Raw genomic sequence first — 18,494 nt, forward strand, 5'->3', positions numbered from 1 at the left:
CTCAGGGCTCACTCCAGGCCTTCCAGACAGGAGCAAATGCAGGGAGTTCCTTCTCTCTCAGCAGCACAGCTCCAACTGAATAGGCCACGCCTCCAAAGCTCCACCATTGGTCCATAGATTCCCTGAAAGTAGCAGGCAGGTGGATAAGGTGGTTAAGAAGGCATATGGAATGCTTGTCTTTATTGGCCGAGGCATAGAATATAAGAGTAGGAAGGTTATGCTTAAATTGTATCATACTTTGGTTAGGCCACAGTTGGAGTACTGCATACAGTTCTGGTCGCCGTATTATAGGAAGGACATGATTGCACTAGAGAGGGTGAAGAGGAGATTTACTAGGATGCTGTCTGGAATGGAGAATCTTAGTTATGAGGACAGATTGGATAGGCCAGGTTTGTTCTCATTGGACCAGAGGAGGTTGAAGGGAGACCTCATTGAGGTGTACAAAATATTGAGGATATAGTGGATAGTAAGGGTCTATTTCCATTGGTGGAGGGGTCTTTTCCAAGGGGGCATAGTTTTAAGGTGGTTAAGGTGGTTGGTGGAAGGTTTAGAGGGGATTTGGGGGGGGGGCTTCTTTACACAGAGGGTTGTGGGGATCTGGAACTCACTGCCTGGAAGAGTGGTCGATGCAGAGACCCTCACCATATTTAAGAAATGGTTGGATGGGCACTTAAAGTGCCATAACCTGCGGGGTTATGGGCCTAGAGCTGGTAATTGGAATTACCTTGTGTTGGCCGGCTCAGATATGATGGTAAGTACTGCAGAGAATCAAATACGGCCAGGGTGATCTCCTGGACTAGTTTCGATCGGCTGGATGGGTCGTAGAGGAATTTTCCCAGATTTTTTTCCCCCCAAATTGGCCTGGGTTGTTATCTGGTTTTTACCTCTCCCAGGAGATCACATGGTACCAGTTGGGGTCGAGTGTAGAATGTTTCAGTGTAGAGGATGTCGCAGTTGTGGTGAGGCGGACTGATTGGACTGGGTGCTCTTCGCCTTTACATAGAAACATAGAAAATAGGTGCAGGAGTAGGCATTCCTTCAGCACCCCCCTCGTGCTTTCTCTCCATACCCCTTGATCCCCTTAGCCGCAAGGGCCACATCTAACTCCCTCCTGAACATATCCAATGAACTGGCATCAACAACTCTCTGCAGCAGGGAATTCCATAGGTTAACAACTCTCTGAGCGAAGAAGTTTCTCCTCATCTCAGTCCCAAATGGCCTAACCCTCATCCCAAGACCATGTCCCCTGGTTCTGGACCTCCCCAACATTGGGAACATTCTACCCGCATCTAACCTGTCCCATCCCATCAGAATCTTATATGTTTCTATGAGATCCCCTCTCATCCTTCTAAACTCCAGTGTATAAAAGCCCAGTTGATCCAGTCTCTCCTCATAAGTCATTGTTCATTGTTTATATGTAACCTTCAGGGCTGCTAACCAAGGGCCGTGCGGCTCTTTGTCGGTCAGCGCAGAAACGATGGCCAAAATGGCCTCCCTTCTGCATTGTAAATTTCTGTTTCTATATTTTTATTATACTCCATATACAAAATTTTTGCCCACTCACTTAGCCTGTCTATGTTCTTTCACAGGTTTTTTGTGTCCTCCTCACACATTTCTTTTCCCCCCATCTTTGTATTGTCAGCAAACCTGGCTATGTTACACTCGGTCCCTTCATCCAAGTTGTTAATATAGATTGTAAATAGTTGGGGTCTCAGCACTGATCCCTGCGGCACTCCACTAGTTACTGATTGCCAATCCAAGAATAAACCATTTATCCCGTCTCCCTGTTTTCTGTTAGTTAGCCAATCCTCTATCCATGCTAATATATTACCCCCAACCCCGTGAACTTTTATCTTGTGCAGTAACATTTTATGTGACACCTTGTCAAATGCCTTCTGGAAGTCCAAATACACCACATCCACTGGTTCCCCTTTATCCACCCTGTTCATTACATCCTCAAAGAATTCCAGCAAATTTGTCAAACATGACTTCTGACAAACATGACCAGACAAACTGCTGGGTGTGTCTTGTTCTCCAAGGGGACCAATCAGAAATTTGATCTTGTCCTCCAAGAGGACCAACCAGAAATCTGGTGTTGCAAATAGATGTGACAGCAAAGATTTACATGCTTAAGGACAGCGTTGGTTCATTCTAATTTTTATTTTCCACAACAACAAAATGGAACTGCAGCCAATTATAGGATATATATCCACAATACATAGTTACATTATAACACATGTTGCATCAGCTATATATACTGTACATAGTTACATTATAACACATGGCACATCAGCGTATTATACCATACAGTTATCTTATAACACAAGGTACATGAGATGTATGCAATCTTCTAATATTGCGGTACCTGTCACATTACACTGCACACTTTCAAAGTGTTGCACCTCTCCAACACTTTGTGACATGGAAATCCATGAAGATGGAAGATGTATCTGAACCGGAGTAGCAGTGTTCATTCGCCCGAGATCAGCAACATGAACATCAGATGTATATACAATACATATCCGGGAGGAAGTTAGACACTGTGTCTTTTTCAGTCCCAGGGTTCTCATGACATTTATAAAGTGCTTAATGCTTCATGCTCGTGGTGTGCCTGCTCGTCAGACTGAATTTAAATCTAATAACTTAACTTTAGAAAATTAATAATTCAGCGATATTATGCGATTATAAGTCAATGGATAAATAGCCTTCTTACGCATCTGGATACGTGAAGCTATTTTCAATCACATTTATTTAATTGCCTTAAATGCCTACAGGGTTTCAAGCAGCGGCAGATGAGGTAACGATGACTAATTCTACAGTATATTTACCACACTAACATTTAAGGTGGCTGGATAGAACATCTCCCCTACTCGCTACTTTTGGAATAATGATGGCTTCAAACTACATACAGTAGTTTACAAAGTCAGATACATTAGCCCAGAAATTGGCAACATTTGTGCATGAACATTTAATGTCTTCATGTGACATTCTTTTGATGTCTATTTTAACGCAGTTGTTACCCTGTTTCTTGTAAAGATGATAACACCTCCACCAAAACAGCAGGCAAATAATATCTTGCAGAAATTTCTAACACTAGTATTGCGAACAGTGATTTACAACAAAGTGAAATTTGGCTAAGTATTTTGAAAACCATATTTGCCAGGATTATATACAGAGGTTTGTTTGATTATTGAAACAATGCTATCTAACAAAGAGGAAGAGAAACGCATTGCCAAGTTTGTACCACAGTACGAGCTTATTGCACAGCTGCCATGTCGAACTTCTGCAGAGCTGGCTAATCCTCGCTGTTCCAGAGACGTGACATTCCTGGTGACAATGGTCCTTTAATTGCCTAAAGTGCAATATGGTGCTAGAAAATCCCATATGGATGTGTAGTTTTAAGATAAGGGTGAATGTTAAATGTCTCAAATCGGCTGTCGCATCAATTTTATCTTTCTATTTTTTAAATTCTATGTCCTCTGTGCTGGCTCCATCACTAATTGGTTCAGAGAACTGCCGAACTAATGGAGGTACATCGGGTGCTTTCCGTCCATTGCTAATTTCATTCTGTGACAATCCATTTTCGATTGTATCCCGAGGAGCAAATCTTAGATTTAATTTGGGCCCAGTCTATTTGTTTTCAGTGTTATTTTTAATCCTCATCATTTCCTTTCTGATTGATATCATTTTCATCAGAACTCTGTAGATTTTCTGGTTCCTCCTCATTGATCCATTCAGTGATGCTAGGCTGCTGAGGTGTGACTGACATGGACTTGGGTAACTTTGGAGATTGGTCTGCTGAATTATTTTTATTGCCTCCGTATCCTCCAACTGCAAAAAGGCGACACAAAAGACATCTTGAAATCTTTGCATAATAAAATTCCCACTGAGATCTTCTATTGCAGTCACAATGCCAATTGGAGCAGGCACCTAGTAGATCCTGAGTTGGGTCTCCGAATAGACCTAAGATAGTGGAGAGTCCCCAGAATATTACGCTTCCATGGTACAGCCAATGACATGGAAGTGACCCATTGCCTTCGAGGCAGTCCTTGTGCTCCTGAGCTGCTTCTTCTCTCAGAAGTTGTTGGGAAAGCACTGAGGAGCAAGAAAGCTGCCCTAGGCCAGAAAATAGGAAAGGATGGGTGTCCTGGGATCTGGAGACATGACAGCTTCCTGACAGGTCATCCAAACTCTAAATTCATATTGGGACATTCTGACCTCCATTAAGTCATCGAGACTCCTGCCAATACATGGCGGGTTATGTAGGTGGCGGGGGGGGGCAAGGTTCATATGGGAAACCTGAACATCGAGCTTTCCCAGCGTGCTGTGGAGATTTAGCAGGGAGCACTCCAGAGCATGCTGCAGGACCAGGTAGGTCCCATTCATATCCTGGGGAGGGGGGTCCAATCCAGGGGGTGGGAGGGGGGATGGGTTGATGTCCAACCCCGGGTGTTGCGAACTCAGGAGGGTCTGATCCCTGACCCCAGGGATCCTTGTATTGGGGGTTCTGAAGGAGGCGAGTTTGGGGGACTGGGAAGGAAGTACTCCTGCTCCTCCTGGACTAAATTCAGGGCTGTAAAGGCACTTACCTTCTCTCCGACAGCTGTCCTCGCCTCACTTCAGCTGTCGGGTTTCCCGAGGCCTGGGCAACCCGACTGCCCAGAGTAAAACCTGCAAAGCATGTTACATCGGAGGGTTCCAGCCTCATGAGCTTATCTAAAATGCCAACCCGCCTCCTGGTAGTGAGTTGGTTGACAACCCCTTGTCCTGCTTCCAAAAAACCTGGAATTAGCATGCTGGAACCAGTCTCCCAAAGCACTCGGAATTATTGCCCATTTAACCCCCTCCCCGCACCCAACCTCATACTTGCATGTTAAAATTCCCCCCCACGAGAGTTAGGAAAAAAAACATTAGGCAGAGAACCAGATAAGTCACAGACATGGCAGAGTTTTGTTGCAATAGAATCAAAGCCAGAGTTCCTTTGCACAAGTCATTGCTGCAGTTCAAGTCAGGGATTCTTGTTTGCAATAAGAGGGCCTGTGACAAAGTGGGATGGTGTATAAGGTTATACACAGTGCAGTGTGGTTCTATTAGGTCATGTAGTTTTGTGTATATTGTGTAATTCTGTATAGCTGTGTAGTTTCATGTAGAATCATAAAATCATACAGAGCAGGAGGAGGCAATTCAGCCCATCGTGCCTGCGCTGGCTCTTTGAAAGAACTATTGAATTAGTCCCATTCCCCTGATCTTTCCCCATAGCCCTGCAAATATAGATAGTGAACTTCTGTGTACATTGTGTGGGTATGTGCAGGGCGTGTGGGTACGTGCAGGGCATGCGGTACGTGCAGGGCAGGGAGTATGTGCAGGGCGTGCGATGCGTGCGGAGCGTGCAGGGCGGGGGGTGCGTGCAGGGCGTGCGGGGCGTGCGGAGCGTACAGGGCGTGCAGTGCATGCGGAGCGTACAGGGCGTGCGGTACATGTAGGGCGTGCGGTGCGTGCGGAGCGTGCAGTACATGCAGGGCGTGCGGAGCGTGCGGTGCATGCAGGGCATGCGGAGCGTGCAGGGCATGCGGTGCGTGCAGTGCGTGCAGGGCGTGCGGAGCGTACGGGGCGTGCGGTGCGTGCGGAGCGTACAGGACGTGCTGTGCGTGCGGAGCGTACAGGGCGTGCGGAGCGTACAGGGCGGGCGGTGCGTGCGGAGCGTACAGGGCGTGCGGTGCGTGCAGGGCGTGCGGTGCATGCAGGGCGTGCAGGGCGTGCGGTTATGTGTACGGTGTGTAGAATGTATAGGGTGTGTAGGATGTGTAGGGTTATGGTTATGTGTAGGGTGTGTGGTTATGTATAGTGTGTGTCGTTATGTGTAGGGTGTGTGGTAACTGGTCTATAGTTTCCTGCTTTTTATCTGCCTCCTTTTTTAAATAGGGGCGTTACGTTGGAGAAAAAGATGAAATTGTTTGTTTGAGCAAACAAGGCATTTGTTATTTCCTTGATACATCTATGTCATCATCATCATCATAGGCAGTCCCTCAAAATCAAGGAAGACTTGCTTTCACTCCAAAAGTGAGTTCTTAGGTGACTGTACCGTCCAATATGAGAATTACAGTCTCCGTCACAGGTGGGACAGACAGTCGTTGAAGGAAAGGGTGGGTGGGACTCGTTTGCTGCACATTCCTTCCGCTGCCTACGCTTGATTTCTGCATGCTCTCAGCAACGAGTCTCGAGGTGCTCAGCACCCTCCCGGATGCACTTCCTCCACTTAGGGTGGTCTTTAGCCAGGGACTCCCAGGTGGGGATGTTGCATTTTATCAAGGAGGCTTTGAGAGTGTCCTGGAAACATTTCCTCAGCCCACCTGGGACTCACCCCGAACTCACACCTCTCCTGGGCTCCATCACCCCTGTGTTCACTGACCTACTTTGGCTCCCGGTTAAGCAATGCCTCGATTTCAAAATGCTCATCCTTATTTTTAAATCCCTCCATGGCCTCGCCCGTCCTTATCACTGTAATCTCCTCCAGCCCCACAACCCCCGAGATATCTGCGCTCTTCTAATTCTGCCCTCTTGGGCATCCCTGATTATAATTGCTCACCCATTGGTGGCTGTGCCTTCTGTTGCCTAGGCCCCAAGCTTTGTAACTCCCTGCCTAAACCTCTCCACCTCTCCTTAAAACATACCTCTTTGGTCACCTGCACTAATTTCTACTTATGCGGCTCGGTGCCCATCATAATGGGCCTGAAATTCCGGCCTCGGGGAGGCATCGCAAAAGCCAGTTTTCGGCGCATGATGCACATATGCCAAAAAGCAGCTTATCTGATCTGTCAAGTTCTGGCTTGACAGATCCAATGCATCTTGGGAAGAAGGACATTCGCGTGGGCGAGATTGGGCTATTTGCCCATCTCTTGCGCAGCGAATGTCCTTCAAACTCTTGCGCCTCGTAAAACCAGAGGCATAGCCTACTTTTACCAGTGTAGAGTTTTAAAACGTATAAAAAACATTTAAAAAAAATCAAAAAACACATTTTTATGCTAAGGTAAGTTTATTTTAAACCCTAATGACAAAACTTAGAAAAAAATATATATTTTTGGATTTTTTTAACAGATTTATTAACTTTAATTTAAATTAATGTTCAATATGTGAGGTGTTTTTTTATTTTTATTTGTGTTTGAGTGTTTATGGCAGGGTGTGGGTTTCTCAATCATAATACTGAGAACTCCTACATACGGAGTTCCCATTATGATGAATGAGAATACTTGACCTTGATTGGCTGTCCAGTGCCATGTGACTCCAGCTTCTCCCTGCGCATCTGCAAGACGTGAATGTGCTGCGATGCGCTCCGAGAGGAGGCCTCCGACCGGGATCGCTGGAGGGCACAGCAGGAAAAGGTAGGTGTGGATCTTTTTTACTATTTTCAGGCGAGTGCCTGCGGGAAGCCCAGCACCAAGATTTCAGGCCCAATACTTCTGGAAAGCACCTTGGGATGTTTCACTACATTAAAGGCGCTATATAAATACAAGTTGTTGTTGTTGCTGCTATAAATCACACCTGATAAAGCAGTGACTTGCAAGCACAGCATCTAATTGAAAGTTGTGGGTATATGCATCTTGGTCTGGAAGTGTGGATCTTAAAATGACCAGCAAGTGGACACAGAGCTCCCCAGTACAATCTGACCTGCCTTGTAGCCTTCTGCGGGTCTTCCGAAAAGCACAGATGCAGGGGATTCCCATGGGAAAATCCATTGTGACAGTATTACAGCTGGAAGTAAAAATGGTTGGGCCACAATTGCCACAAAGGGTCCTGAGCAGCAAAGTTACAGCAGCAAAAATTAAGGTTTGGAAATGAGCTGAAAATGGGCCGAAAATCCTTGTTACTGAGATCTTTAAATGAACATCAATAAACAGCTACATTGCAAGCAATCCTAGACATCCACTGTATATGGCCGAGCCATCATCTGTATATGGTCAAATGAAGGAGTCATTGACTGGCATGTACAAATACTGGGAAGTTGCATGGATGTCTAAATGACATGATAGGGAGAGCGAAATTTCTAAACCTATCATCTTCCCAGCTGCATGGTGCACTTAATGGTCGAGTTAGTGGGATAAGTCAGAGCAAGTTGTGATGAAAGTGTACAGAGCTCTGGTTCGACACCACCTCGAGTACGGTGTCCCAATTAGGTCATTGAGGCATGGGAGACAATCAAGTGCTGGAGGCAGTGCAGAGAGACACCAGGCTGGGTTTTAGTGTCAGAGCTCTGTATTATGAGGAAAGACTGGAAAGACTTAGGCTTCTGAGAAGTGATCTTATAGACATATATTAAATATTAATTGGTATGGAAAAGGTTGATCTGGAAAACTAAGTTAAACTGTGGGAGCAGGGTCAAACTAATAGAAGGTAACTTTAGGACTGACATCAGGAGGTTGTTCAGTCAGGGAGGGGCCAGCACTTAAGTTAAGTGGCAAATGAACTTTAACATCGATAAATGTGAGGTGATGTATTTTGGTCGGAAAATAGAAATCACCTACACCTTAGAAAGTAAGAAATTGAATGGGCTAAAAGAGCAAAGTGATCTCGGGATACAGGTGAACAAATCATTAAAATTAGCATTGCAAGTCAGTAAAGCAATTAAAATGCTAACAAAACACTGGGATTTACTTCTTGGGATGTAAAATTCAGAAGTAGTGAAGTTATGTTAAATGAGTATAGGACCCTGGTCAGGCCGCACTTAAGAGTGCGATGCACAGTTCTAGTCCCCCTACTATCCATCATCATCATCATAGGCAATCCCTCGAACGAGGATGACTTGCATCCACATGAGCTCACAGATGTTTCAATGAAGGACCCGATGTTCCAGTCCTGAACTCCAATTGAGGGGGTGAAAGATGCCTGTGCGTGGATTTTTTTAACGTGTGGTGACTGTCATGTATTCAACTATCATTGTAACCCATGTATAAGCTGACCGAAGTTGTACACCTTGCGAACATTGACCATAAGGGGTGCACTTGTGGGAGAAACTCCTAACCTGGGCTTTTCAGGTATAAAAGGGGAAGCTCCATCCACCTTCATCACTTGAGGTCTCGGTAATAAAGGTGACTGGTCACAGAGTGACCTTCTCTCAAGTATGGGTCTCGTGTGCATTTACACTGTATAGTAAGGACATATCATTGGCGACGAGAAACTGCGATTTAAACCACGCGAGCATGGCCACTAGCAGCACAGAAGAGAGGTACTGTGTTGGTGATGATTGGGTTGACTTTATTGAGAGACTACAGCAAAGTTTTGTCACTAAGAAATGGTTGGGACAGGATTCGGCCGAAAAACGCAGGGCTCATCTCCTGACATTTGTGGATACAGAACGTACTCCCTGATGAAGGACATTCTAGCGCCAGAGAAGCCGGCGGACAAGGCATTCGAAGAGCTCAGTAAGTTGATCGGGGAACACTTTATACCAGCGAGCAGCATGCACATGGCGAGACAGCGGTTTTACACACACTGGCGGCGAGAAGGGCAAGGAGTTCCAGACTTCATGGCAGATCTCCGGCGACTGGCGAGCGTATGCAAGTTCCCAGATGCATGCAGAGTGGAGATGCTATCATACTTTTTTATTGAGGGCATCGGGCACGCTGGGGTTTTCAGGAAACTGATTGAGACCTAAGACTTGACCTTGGAAGCGGCGGCTCTGATAGCCCAGACATTTATCTCAGAGGAGGAAGAGACCAGAATGATGCATGACAAAAATCTTGGCTCAAATGCGGCAAACGACCAGGAAGTCAACATTGTTAACACGGCACACAGTTCTCTGGGCAGACAAGGGCAATCGGACATGCCCAAGTATGTATTCAAACCCATAGGGGGAGTTCAACAGAGACAATGGCTAGCTGAACGGCGATTCATGCCATCGCAATGGACAATGCGGCCAGTAATGGGGCCATCAACACCTGTTAATGGTGCACTTAAGGACAGTCACAGAGACTTTCAGAGACGATCAACTGGTAATGGACCAGTACCTGTTTGGCAGGAAATTTGAGCTGGAGACAGATCACAAACCCCTAACGTCCCTTTTGGCTGACAAGGCCATAAATGCAAATGCATCGGCCCGCATACAGAGGTGGGTACTTACATTAGCCGCCTATGACTACACAATTCGGCACAGACCTGGCACTGAAAACTGCACCGATGCACTCAGCAGGCTCCCACTAGCCATCACTGAGGGGGCAACTGAGCATGATGCTGAGATGGTTATGGCTGTTGAAGCTTTCGAAAGCGAAGGCTCACCTGTGACAGCCTATCAGATTAAAGTCTGGACAAATAAAGACCGGCTACTGTCTTTAGTTAAGAAATGTATCCTGAATGGGAACTGGGCAGCCACGTATGGGGCATGCCCTGAGGAATTTAAACCGTTTCTTAGGCACAAGGATTAACTCTCAATTCAGGCCGATTGCCAACTGTGACGAAACCGAGTAGTCATGCCCCAGATGGGCAGAGAGGTGTTTATCAGAGAACTTCACAATGAGCACCCGGGCATTCTCATGATGAACGCAATTGCCAGGTCACACGTTTGGTGGCCAGGGATAGATGCAGACCTGAAACTTTGTGTTCACAGGTGCAACACGTGTGCTCAGCTCGGCAACGTACCAGGGAAGCCTCCCTTAGCCCCTGGTCCTGGCCCGCCAAGCCATGGTCACGCATCCATGTGGACTACGCAGTAGACGCCTACTCCAAATGGATTGAATGTCCCATTTTAAATTCCAGCACATCCTCTGCCATGGTAGAAAGTCTACAGGCAATGTTCGCTGCCCATGGTCTACCGAATGTCTTGGTCAGCGACAATGGCCCATGCTTCACAAGCACTGAATTCCAGGACTTCATGGCAGGCAATGGAATCAACCATGTCACAACAGCACCGTTCAAGCCAGCCTCAAACGGCCAGGCGGAACGAGCAGTGCAGATAATCAAACAGGGGATGCTCAGAATCCAAGGGATATCATGCCTCCTGTTGGCCAATGGATCCCTACCACACTCGCTCACAGGGGTTCCACCCGCAGAGCTGCTAATGAAAAGAACGCTCAAAACCAGGTTATCCCTTATACACCCTACTATGAAAGAAATCGTAGAGAGCGGAACTCAGTCACAATGTGACTACCACGACAGGAATGCGAGGGCATGATGTATTCATGTCAATGACCCTGTTTTTGTCCTTAATTACGCTGCAGTGCCCAAATGGCTTGCAAGCACTGTGATTGCCAAAGAGGGGTATTGGGTTTTGGTAGTTAAACTTACCAATGGACAAATCTGCCGCAAACACGTGGATCAAACTAAAAGGAGGTTCAGCAACGCCATAGAAGAAGCAGAGGAAGAACACGACGTAGAGTTTACTCCACCACAGGTGACTGAACACCAGAACCAAGTGGAGGAGAGCCCAGTCACTGTGGGCAGTCCGGACAGGCCTGAGGCACCGCAAATAGCAGACACTCAGGCCAGCGCCCAACAACCGGAGCCCCAACTCAAGCACTCTACAAGGGAGTGTAAACCACTAGAGAGACTTAGCCTGTGATCCCAATAAGACTTTGGGGGGGGAGGTGATGTCATGTATTCAACTGTCATTGTAACCCATGTATAAGCTGACCTAAGTTGTACACCTTGAGAACATTGACCACAGGGGGCGAACTTGTGGGAGACACTCCTAACCTGGATTTTCAGGTATAAAAGGGGAAGCTCCACCCACCCTCATCACTTGAGGTCTTGGTAAAAAAGGTAGCTGGTCACAGAGTGACCTTCTCTCAAGTATGGGCCTCATGTGCATTTATACTGTATAGTAAGGATGTATCAGTGACCGTTGCACATCAGCCACTACACGGGCTTGACAAAGCTCGGCCTTTATTCAGTGGCAAGGGTTAACCAGGCTGGAGATCTGCTCTGCTGCATGGACCAAGTGCGCACACATATCACAGTGTGGGCAGGCCCATGATGCCCCTAGGCCCTCAGGTCTTCTAGGCCCTGTACCCTCATTCACTGCACTTCTGCCACGAGCTCTAGCCGCTCCACCGCTACAAACATTCGCTGCACCTGCGCCACGATCTCTCACTGCGGTGAGGGAACACAGGACTACATGCATGCTAAGCAGCGGAAGCGCCATTTTATAGATAGGGCTAAGCGATCTCACAATCAACGGATCACATCAAAGCTCTGCAGTCTTGCCATATCCAGTCGTGAATGGTGGTGAACCATTAAACAACTAACGGTAGGAGGAGGCTCCATGAATATCTCCAATCTCAATGATGGTGGAGCCCAGCACATGTGTTCAAAAGATAATGCTGAAGCATTTGCAAGCATTTTCAGCCAGAAGTGCTGAATGGATGATCCATATCGGCCTCCTCCTGGAGTCCCCACCATCACAGAAACCATTCCTTAGCCAATTCGATTCACTCCACGTTATATCAAGAAACGGCTGAGCAGGGGTCATGTCATGCAACATTTATCCTTATATCTCTCAGTTAAAGATGACAGCACAATCACAGGCTGTTGGGATTTACAGACTGTTGCCACATCTAATGGAAAATAAGATAATGAAAGCAGAAAGATATTTTTTAATCAGAGGGGGCTATGGATGAAAAACATTTACCTTTTTGACACTGTGTCCAGGGGTATTCAATATTCAGGAAGGATAGACAGAAAGGAAAAGAAGGTGGGGTAGCATTGCTGGTTAAAGAGGAGATTAACGCAATAGTAAGGAAGGACATTAGCTTGGATGATGCTGAATCTGTATGGATAGAGCTGCGGAACACCAGAGGGCAGAAAATGCTAGTGGGAGTTGTGTACAGACCACCAATCAGTAGTAGTGAGGTTGGGGATGGCATCAAACAGGAAATTAGGGATGCGTGCAATAAAGGTACAGCAGTTATCATGGGTGACTTTAATCTACATATAGCTTGGGCTAACCAAACTGGTAGCAATACGATGGAGGAGGATTTCCTGGAGTGTTTAAGGGATGTTTTTTTTAGACTAATATGTCGATGAACCAACTAGAGAGCTGGCCATCCTAGGCTGGGTGTTATGTAAGGAGAGAGGGTTAATTAGCAATCTTGTTGTGCGAGAGTGACCATAATATGGTAGAATTCTTCATTAAGGTAGAGAGTGACACAGTTAATTCAGAGACTAGGATCCTGAACTTAAAGAAAGGTAACTTCAATGGTATGAGATGCAAATTGGCTAGGATAGTCTGGCGAATGATACTTAAAGGGTGGATAGGCAATGGCAGACATTTAAAGATCACATGGATGAACTTCAACAATTGTACATCCCTGTCAGGCGTAAAAATAAAATGGGGAAGGTGGCTCAACTATGGCTAACAAAGGAAATTAGGGATAGTGTTAAATCCAAGAAAGAGGCATATAAATTGGCCAGAAAAAGCAGCAAACCTGAGGACTGGGAGAAATTTAGAATTCAGCAGAGGAGGACAAAGGATGTAATTAAGAAGGGGAAAATGGAATACGAGAGGAAGCTTGCCGGAAATGTAAAAACTGACTATAGATATGTGAAAAGAAAAAGATTAGTGAAGACAAATGTAGGTCCCTTGCAGTCAGAATCAGGTGAATTTATAATGGGGAACAATGAAATGGCAGACCAATTGAACAAATACTTTGGTTTTGTCTTCACTAAGGAAGACACAAATAACCTTCCGGAAATACTAGGGGACCGAGGGTCTAGCGAGAAGGAGGAACTGAAGGAAATCCTTATTAGTCAGGAAATTGTGTTAGGGAAATTGAGCACTCCAGCCTCAGAGAAAAATCGCAGATTCAAACCCTTCAAGGACTTGAGTAGGTAACCCAGACTGGCGCTTGGGCGGTGCTGAGGGAGTGCAGCACTGTCGGAGGTGCCGTCTTTTGGATGAGACTTTAAACTGAGGTCCCTGCTGTCAACCCATCAGACGATTTGAAGAAGAGCTATGGGTGTTCCCCCTTGTTCTGGCAAACATTTATCCCTCGACCAAAACAGATTAATTCGTCATTTATCTAATTCACTGTGGGACCTTCCTGTGTGAAAATTGGCTGTCACATTTACCGACTTTAGAATCATGACTACGGTTCAGAAATATTTAGTTGTATGTGAAATGCCCTGGGACATTCCTATATGAATTCAAGTTCGTTTGTTCTTTCTTTCCCTGTGGCAAAACTGTTGAGATTGTGAAACCCCAATCAATGCTATGGGCAGGCATCAGCACTGTACACTGACGGCTCAGAATCATTTCAGACCCATTCTTTACCTGTTATCCCTTCCATGAGTGGAGTTGTAATAGGGCCTGCACTGGATACTTTACATTCCATGCAATAATATTGCTGAAATATTATAGTTGAAACATAGACATAGTAACATAGAAAATAGGTACAGGAGCAGGCCAATCGGTCCTTCGAGCCTGCACCACCATTCAATATGATCATGGCTGAACATGCAACTTCAGTACCCCATTCCTGCTTTCTCTCCATACCCCTTGATCCCTTTATCCGTAAGGCCACATCCATCTCCCTTTTGAATATATCTAACGAACTGGCCTCAACAACTTTCTGTGGTAGAGAATTCCACAGGTTCACAATTCTCTGAGTGAAGAAGTTTCTCCTCATCTCGGTCCTAAATGGCTTACCCCTTATCCTTAGACTGTGACGCTTGGTTCTGGACTTCCCTAGCATCGAGAACATTCTTCCTGCATCTAACCTGTCCAATCCCGTCAGAATTTAATATGTTTCGATGAGATCCTCTCTCATTCTTCTAAATTCTAATGAATATAAGCCTAGTCGATCCAGTCTTTCTTCATATGTCAGTCCTGCCATCCCGGGAATCAGTCTGGTGAACCTTCGCTGCACTCTCTCAATAGCAAGAATGTCCTTACTCAGATTAGGAGACCAAAACTGTACACAGTATTCAAGTTGTGGCCTCACCAAGACTCTGTACAACTGCAGTAAGACCTCCCTGCTCCTATACTCAAATCCTCTTGCTATGTAGGCCAACATGCCATTTTCTTCTTCACCACCTGCTGTACCTGCATGCCAACTTTCAATGACTGATATACCATGACACCCAGGTCTCGTTGTGCCTCCCCTTTTCCTAATCCGACAGCATTCAGATAATAATCTGCCTCTCTGTTTTTGCCACCAAAGTGGATAACCTCACATTTATTCACATTATACTGCATCTGCCATGCATTTGCCCACTCACCTAACCTGTCCAATTCACCCTGCAGCCTCTTAGCATCCTCCTCACATCTCACACTGCCACCAAGCTTAGTGTCATCTGCAAACTTGGAGATATTATATTCAATTCCTTCATCTAAATCATTAATATACATTGTAAATAGCTCGGGTCCCAGCACTGAACCTTGCAGTACCCCACTAGTCATTGCCTGCCATTCTGAAAAGGACCCGTTTATTCCTACTCTTTGCTTCTTGTCTGCCAACCAGTTCTCTATACACGTCAATACATTACCCTCAATACCATGTGTTTTAATTTTGCACACTAATCTCTTGTGTGGGCCCTTGTCAAAAGCCTTTTGAAAGTCCAAATACACCACATCCACTGGTTCTCCCTTGTCCACTCTACTCGTTACATCCTCAAAAAATTCTAGAAGATTTGTCAAGCATGATTTCTCTTTCATAAATCCATGCTGACTTGGACCGATTCTGTCACTGCTTTCCAAATGTGCTGCTATTACATCTTTAATAATTGATTCCAACATTTCCCCCACTACCGATGTCAGGCTAACCGGTCTATAATTCTTTGTTTTCTCTCTCCCTCCTTTTTTAAAAAGTGGGGTTACATTAGCTACCCTCCAACCCATAGGAACTGATCCAGAATCTATAGAATGTTGGAAAATGATCACCAATGCATCCACTATTTCTAGGGCCACTTCCTTAAGTACTCTGGGATGCAGACTATCAGGCCCTGGGGATTTATCGGCCTCATACTATAAAAAGGACAGAGAACCATTGGGAAAACTGCAAAAAAGATTGACATGGCTGCTACCAGACCCAAGAGTTTACAGCTATTGGGAAAGATTGAACAGGTTGGGGCTTTCTCTGTAGAAAAGGGAAGACTGACCTGATCGAGGTCATTAACATTATGAATGGGTTGGACAGGGTAGATGTAGAGAGAATAGTTCCACTTTTGGGAGAATCCAAAACTAGGGGCCATAAATACAAGATGGTTTCTGATAAATCCAATAGGGAAATAAGGAGAAATGTATTTGCTCGTAGTGGTTAGAATGTGGAGCTCACTACCACAGGAAGTGGTTGAGGCAAAAAGCTTAGATAATTTCAGAAAGAAACTAGATGAGTACATTAGAGAAAAGGGAGTGTAAAGATATACTGGAAGGCTGAGATGAGGCAGATATACTGGGAGGAGACTCGTGTGGAATAAAAACACCAGCACAGGTGTTAGGCCGAATGGCCTGTTTCCGTGCTGTATATTCAATGTAATTTTATGTAAAACTCAGAATAGACCCTGATAGAGAGGTGGAGCTGAAATCCTTGGATGCATTTAAGAAACAGTTGGATGCTGCAGTATGGGAATTGTAGATTGCAACTGGATGGATGAACTAAGATGGGCTGAAAGATCTTCCCTGTCTGTAATCACCCTGTGATTATGGACCACCGCCCCAGTTCCAATCAGGCCATGGCCACTTTTCAATTCCGAATCACATTTAACTGATTGTAAATAAAAGCCAAGATTTCCCAAAGAGAGGAAAATATGATCTTTAGTGCCTCGCATCTTTCAACTCGAGAAACATTTAAGAATGGAGTGATCAATGCCTGTAGAAATAGAGGACAGGCAGTTGCAGATTGATAATAATTCAAAACCAGTGCTTTGTCTGTCACTGTGTTTTAGAATCTGTGGGGGATATCTTCTCCTGCCCTGATTCCCAGCATGAACGGTAAAATTAAACTTACCAACGACTTCCTGCCTGAGGCTCATTCGATGTGATTTTCGGTGGGCCTCAATTTAGCCAGCCAGTGCTGTTGCCTGAAACAGGCAGGAGTCTCCATGGAAATCATTGTCCTTTGACATTTTTAGGACCCCAATTAGTCATCTTTGCTTCACCAGTGAGGCACCCGCTCAGTGGTGAACCCTCCCACTATTCCTGGGCGGTACAGGGCAGGAAACGGCCAGCTAAGCTGCAGGGATCACTGGAGGCAAGTGTGGGAATATTATTCAATTGTTGATTTGACAGTTTTAAGTTTTCAGGATGACCTGAATTGTCCTCTAACTTCCTTCTGCAAAGTCCTTCACCACTTTAAGTTATGTCTTCCATCAACCCCTCCCCACCTCCAATTTATCCAGCCTGCTCCTTTAAGTTGCTACTGCAGGCCCAGGCTCCAATGGCTGCCCGGCTAATATACCCCATGCACCCTCCCAAAAGGGCGAGCTGCCAGCACTTGAACTGCACAGGCAACTCACCAACAAGATTGAAATCGGGCCTGGCCATCAAACTGCTTCAGGCCTCTCGCTGGAAGCATCAGGTGGGAGTTGCAATTGTTCCACCCACCGCTTGCCTGATGTAGGCCAAAGACCAAAAATCAGGCACTGTGTTACCAAACAATATGAGAATAGCAGAGCTTCTGGCAAACATAATGATGGTTGATTAATACAGTATGGACCATGGTGCTCTCACTAAGTTGTAGTCTGTCTAAGCTGTACACATTTTAGTGATAGGCCATTAATTCATCAACTTTGAATCTTGTCTTCCTTGTCCGAGATCAATATCTATAATTTTATTTTCCTTTCAGAATTGTTTACAGAAAATGTATTGTTCTTGTCATGTATCCAAACATGTTTACTGCTTGTACTATTACATATGATGTGCCACTAGAGGGCACTACTATGGGAAACTTACACATCAGCTGTATAGTCACTAAGGTGTGCCACCAGAGAGCACTGCAGTGGGAGACTGGTAGGTTACCTGTACAGGTGTGCCAGGCTTAGTAGAAAAGGCAGGCCACCATGTGTGTGGATCACTCTGGAGTTATATTAAATAGACTAAGGTCACTTCATTTCAAGTGCAATACTTTTCCTCGTGGTGTCATTATCGGAGCATCTAAAGACATAGCAGTGCTCTTGAAGCATAACAAAGGCACAGTGCCATACAGCTCCACCTAGGAACCTTGGATCGTCAGTATGATGAAATGGAAGTCCCCTCTATCTGATAGCTATGTCTATGTGAATGTCTATGTGGAATGAAACCTCCTTTCCTTGAGGTCCCTAGTTCCCAGCGCTAACCTATCCGTAATATAGCACTGAATCAACAATTTAACCCAATTATCACAAGGTTGGCTGAGCACCAACTGGAAATGTCTCAGTTACAGAATGGGGCGCTTTTTTGAGGTTGGGATTTAAGTACGCCATTGGGACAATGTAGAGGGAGATTTATTCTGCATCTATCCAATGTTATACCTGGCCTGGGAGTTTTTGCTGCCACTGGGATGATAGGTATCCATATTCTCAACCCCACCGCC

The 18,494-nt window shown here is 45.5% G+C and overlaps 1 protein-coding gene across 1 annotated transcript in view; it reads right to left on the minus strand.

The window, feature by feature from the left end:
- Positions 1-2,150: 2,150 nt before the first annotated feature.
- Positions 2,151-18,494, minus strand: part of LOC139265753 (sodium/hydrogen exchanger 2-like) — a 271,688-nt gene continuing 255,344 nt past the window's right edge. Inside the window, exon 12 of the mRNA XM_070883110.1 lies at positions 2,151-3,831. Coding sequence (XP_070739211.1) covers positions 3,653-3,831 — 179 coding nt within the window. The 3' untranslated portion in view covers positions 2,151-3,652. The remainder of the gene's footprint in view (positions 3,832-18,494) is intronic.

Source organism: Pristiophorus japonicus, chromosome 6, assembly GCF_044704955.1.
Source record: "Pristiophorus japonicus isolate sPriJap1 chromosome 6, sPriJap1.hap1, whole genome shotgun sequence".
NCBI classification, from domain to species: Eukaryota; Metazoa; Chordata; class Chondrichthyes; family Pristiophoridae; genus Pristiophorus; species Pristiophorus japonicus.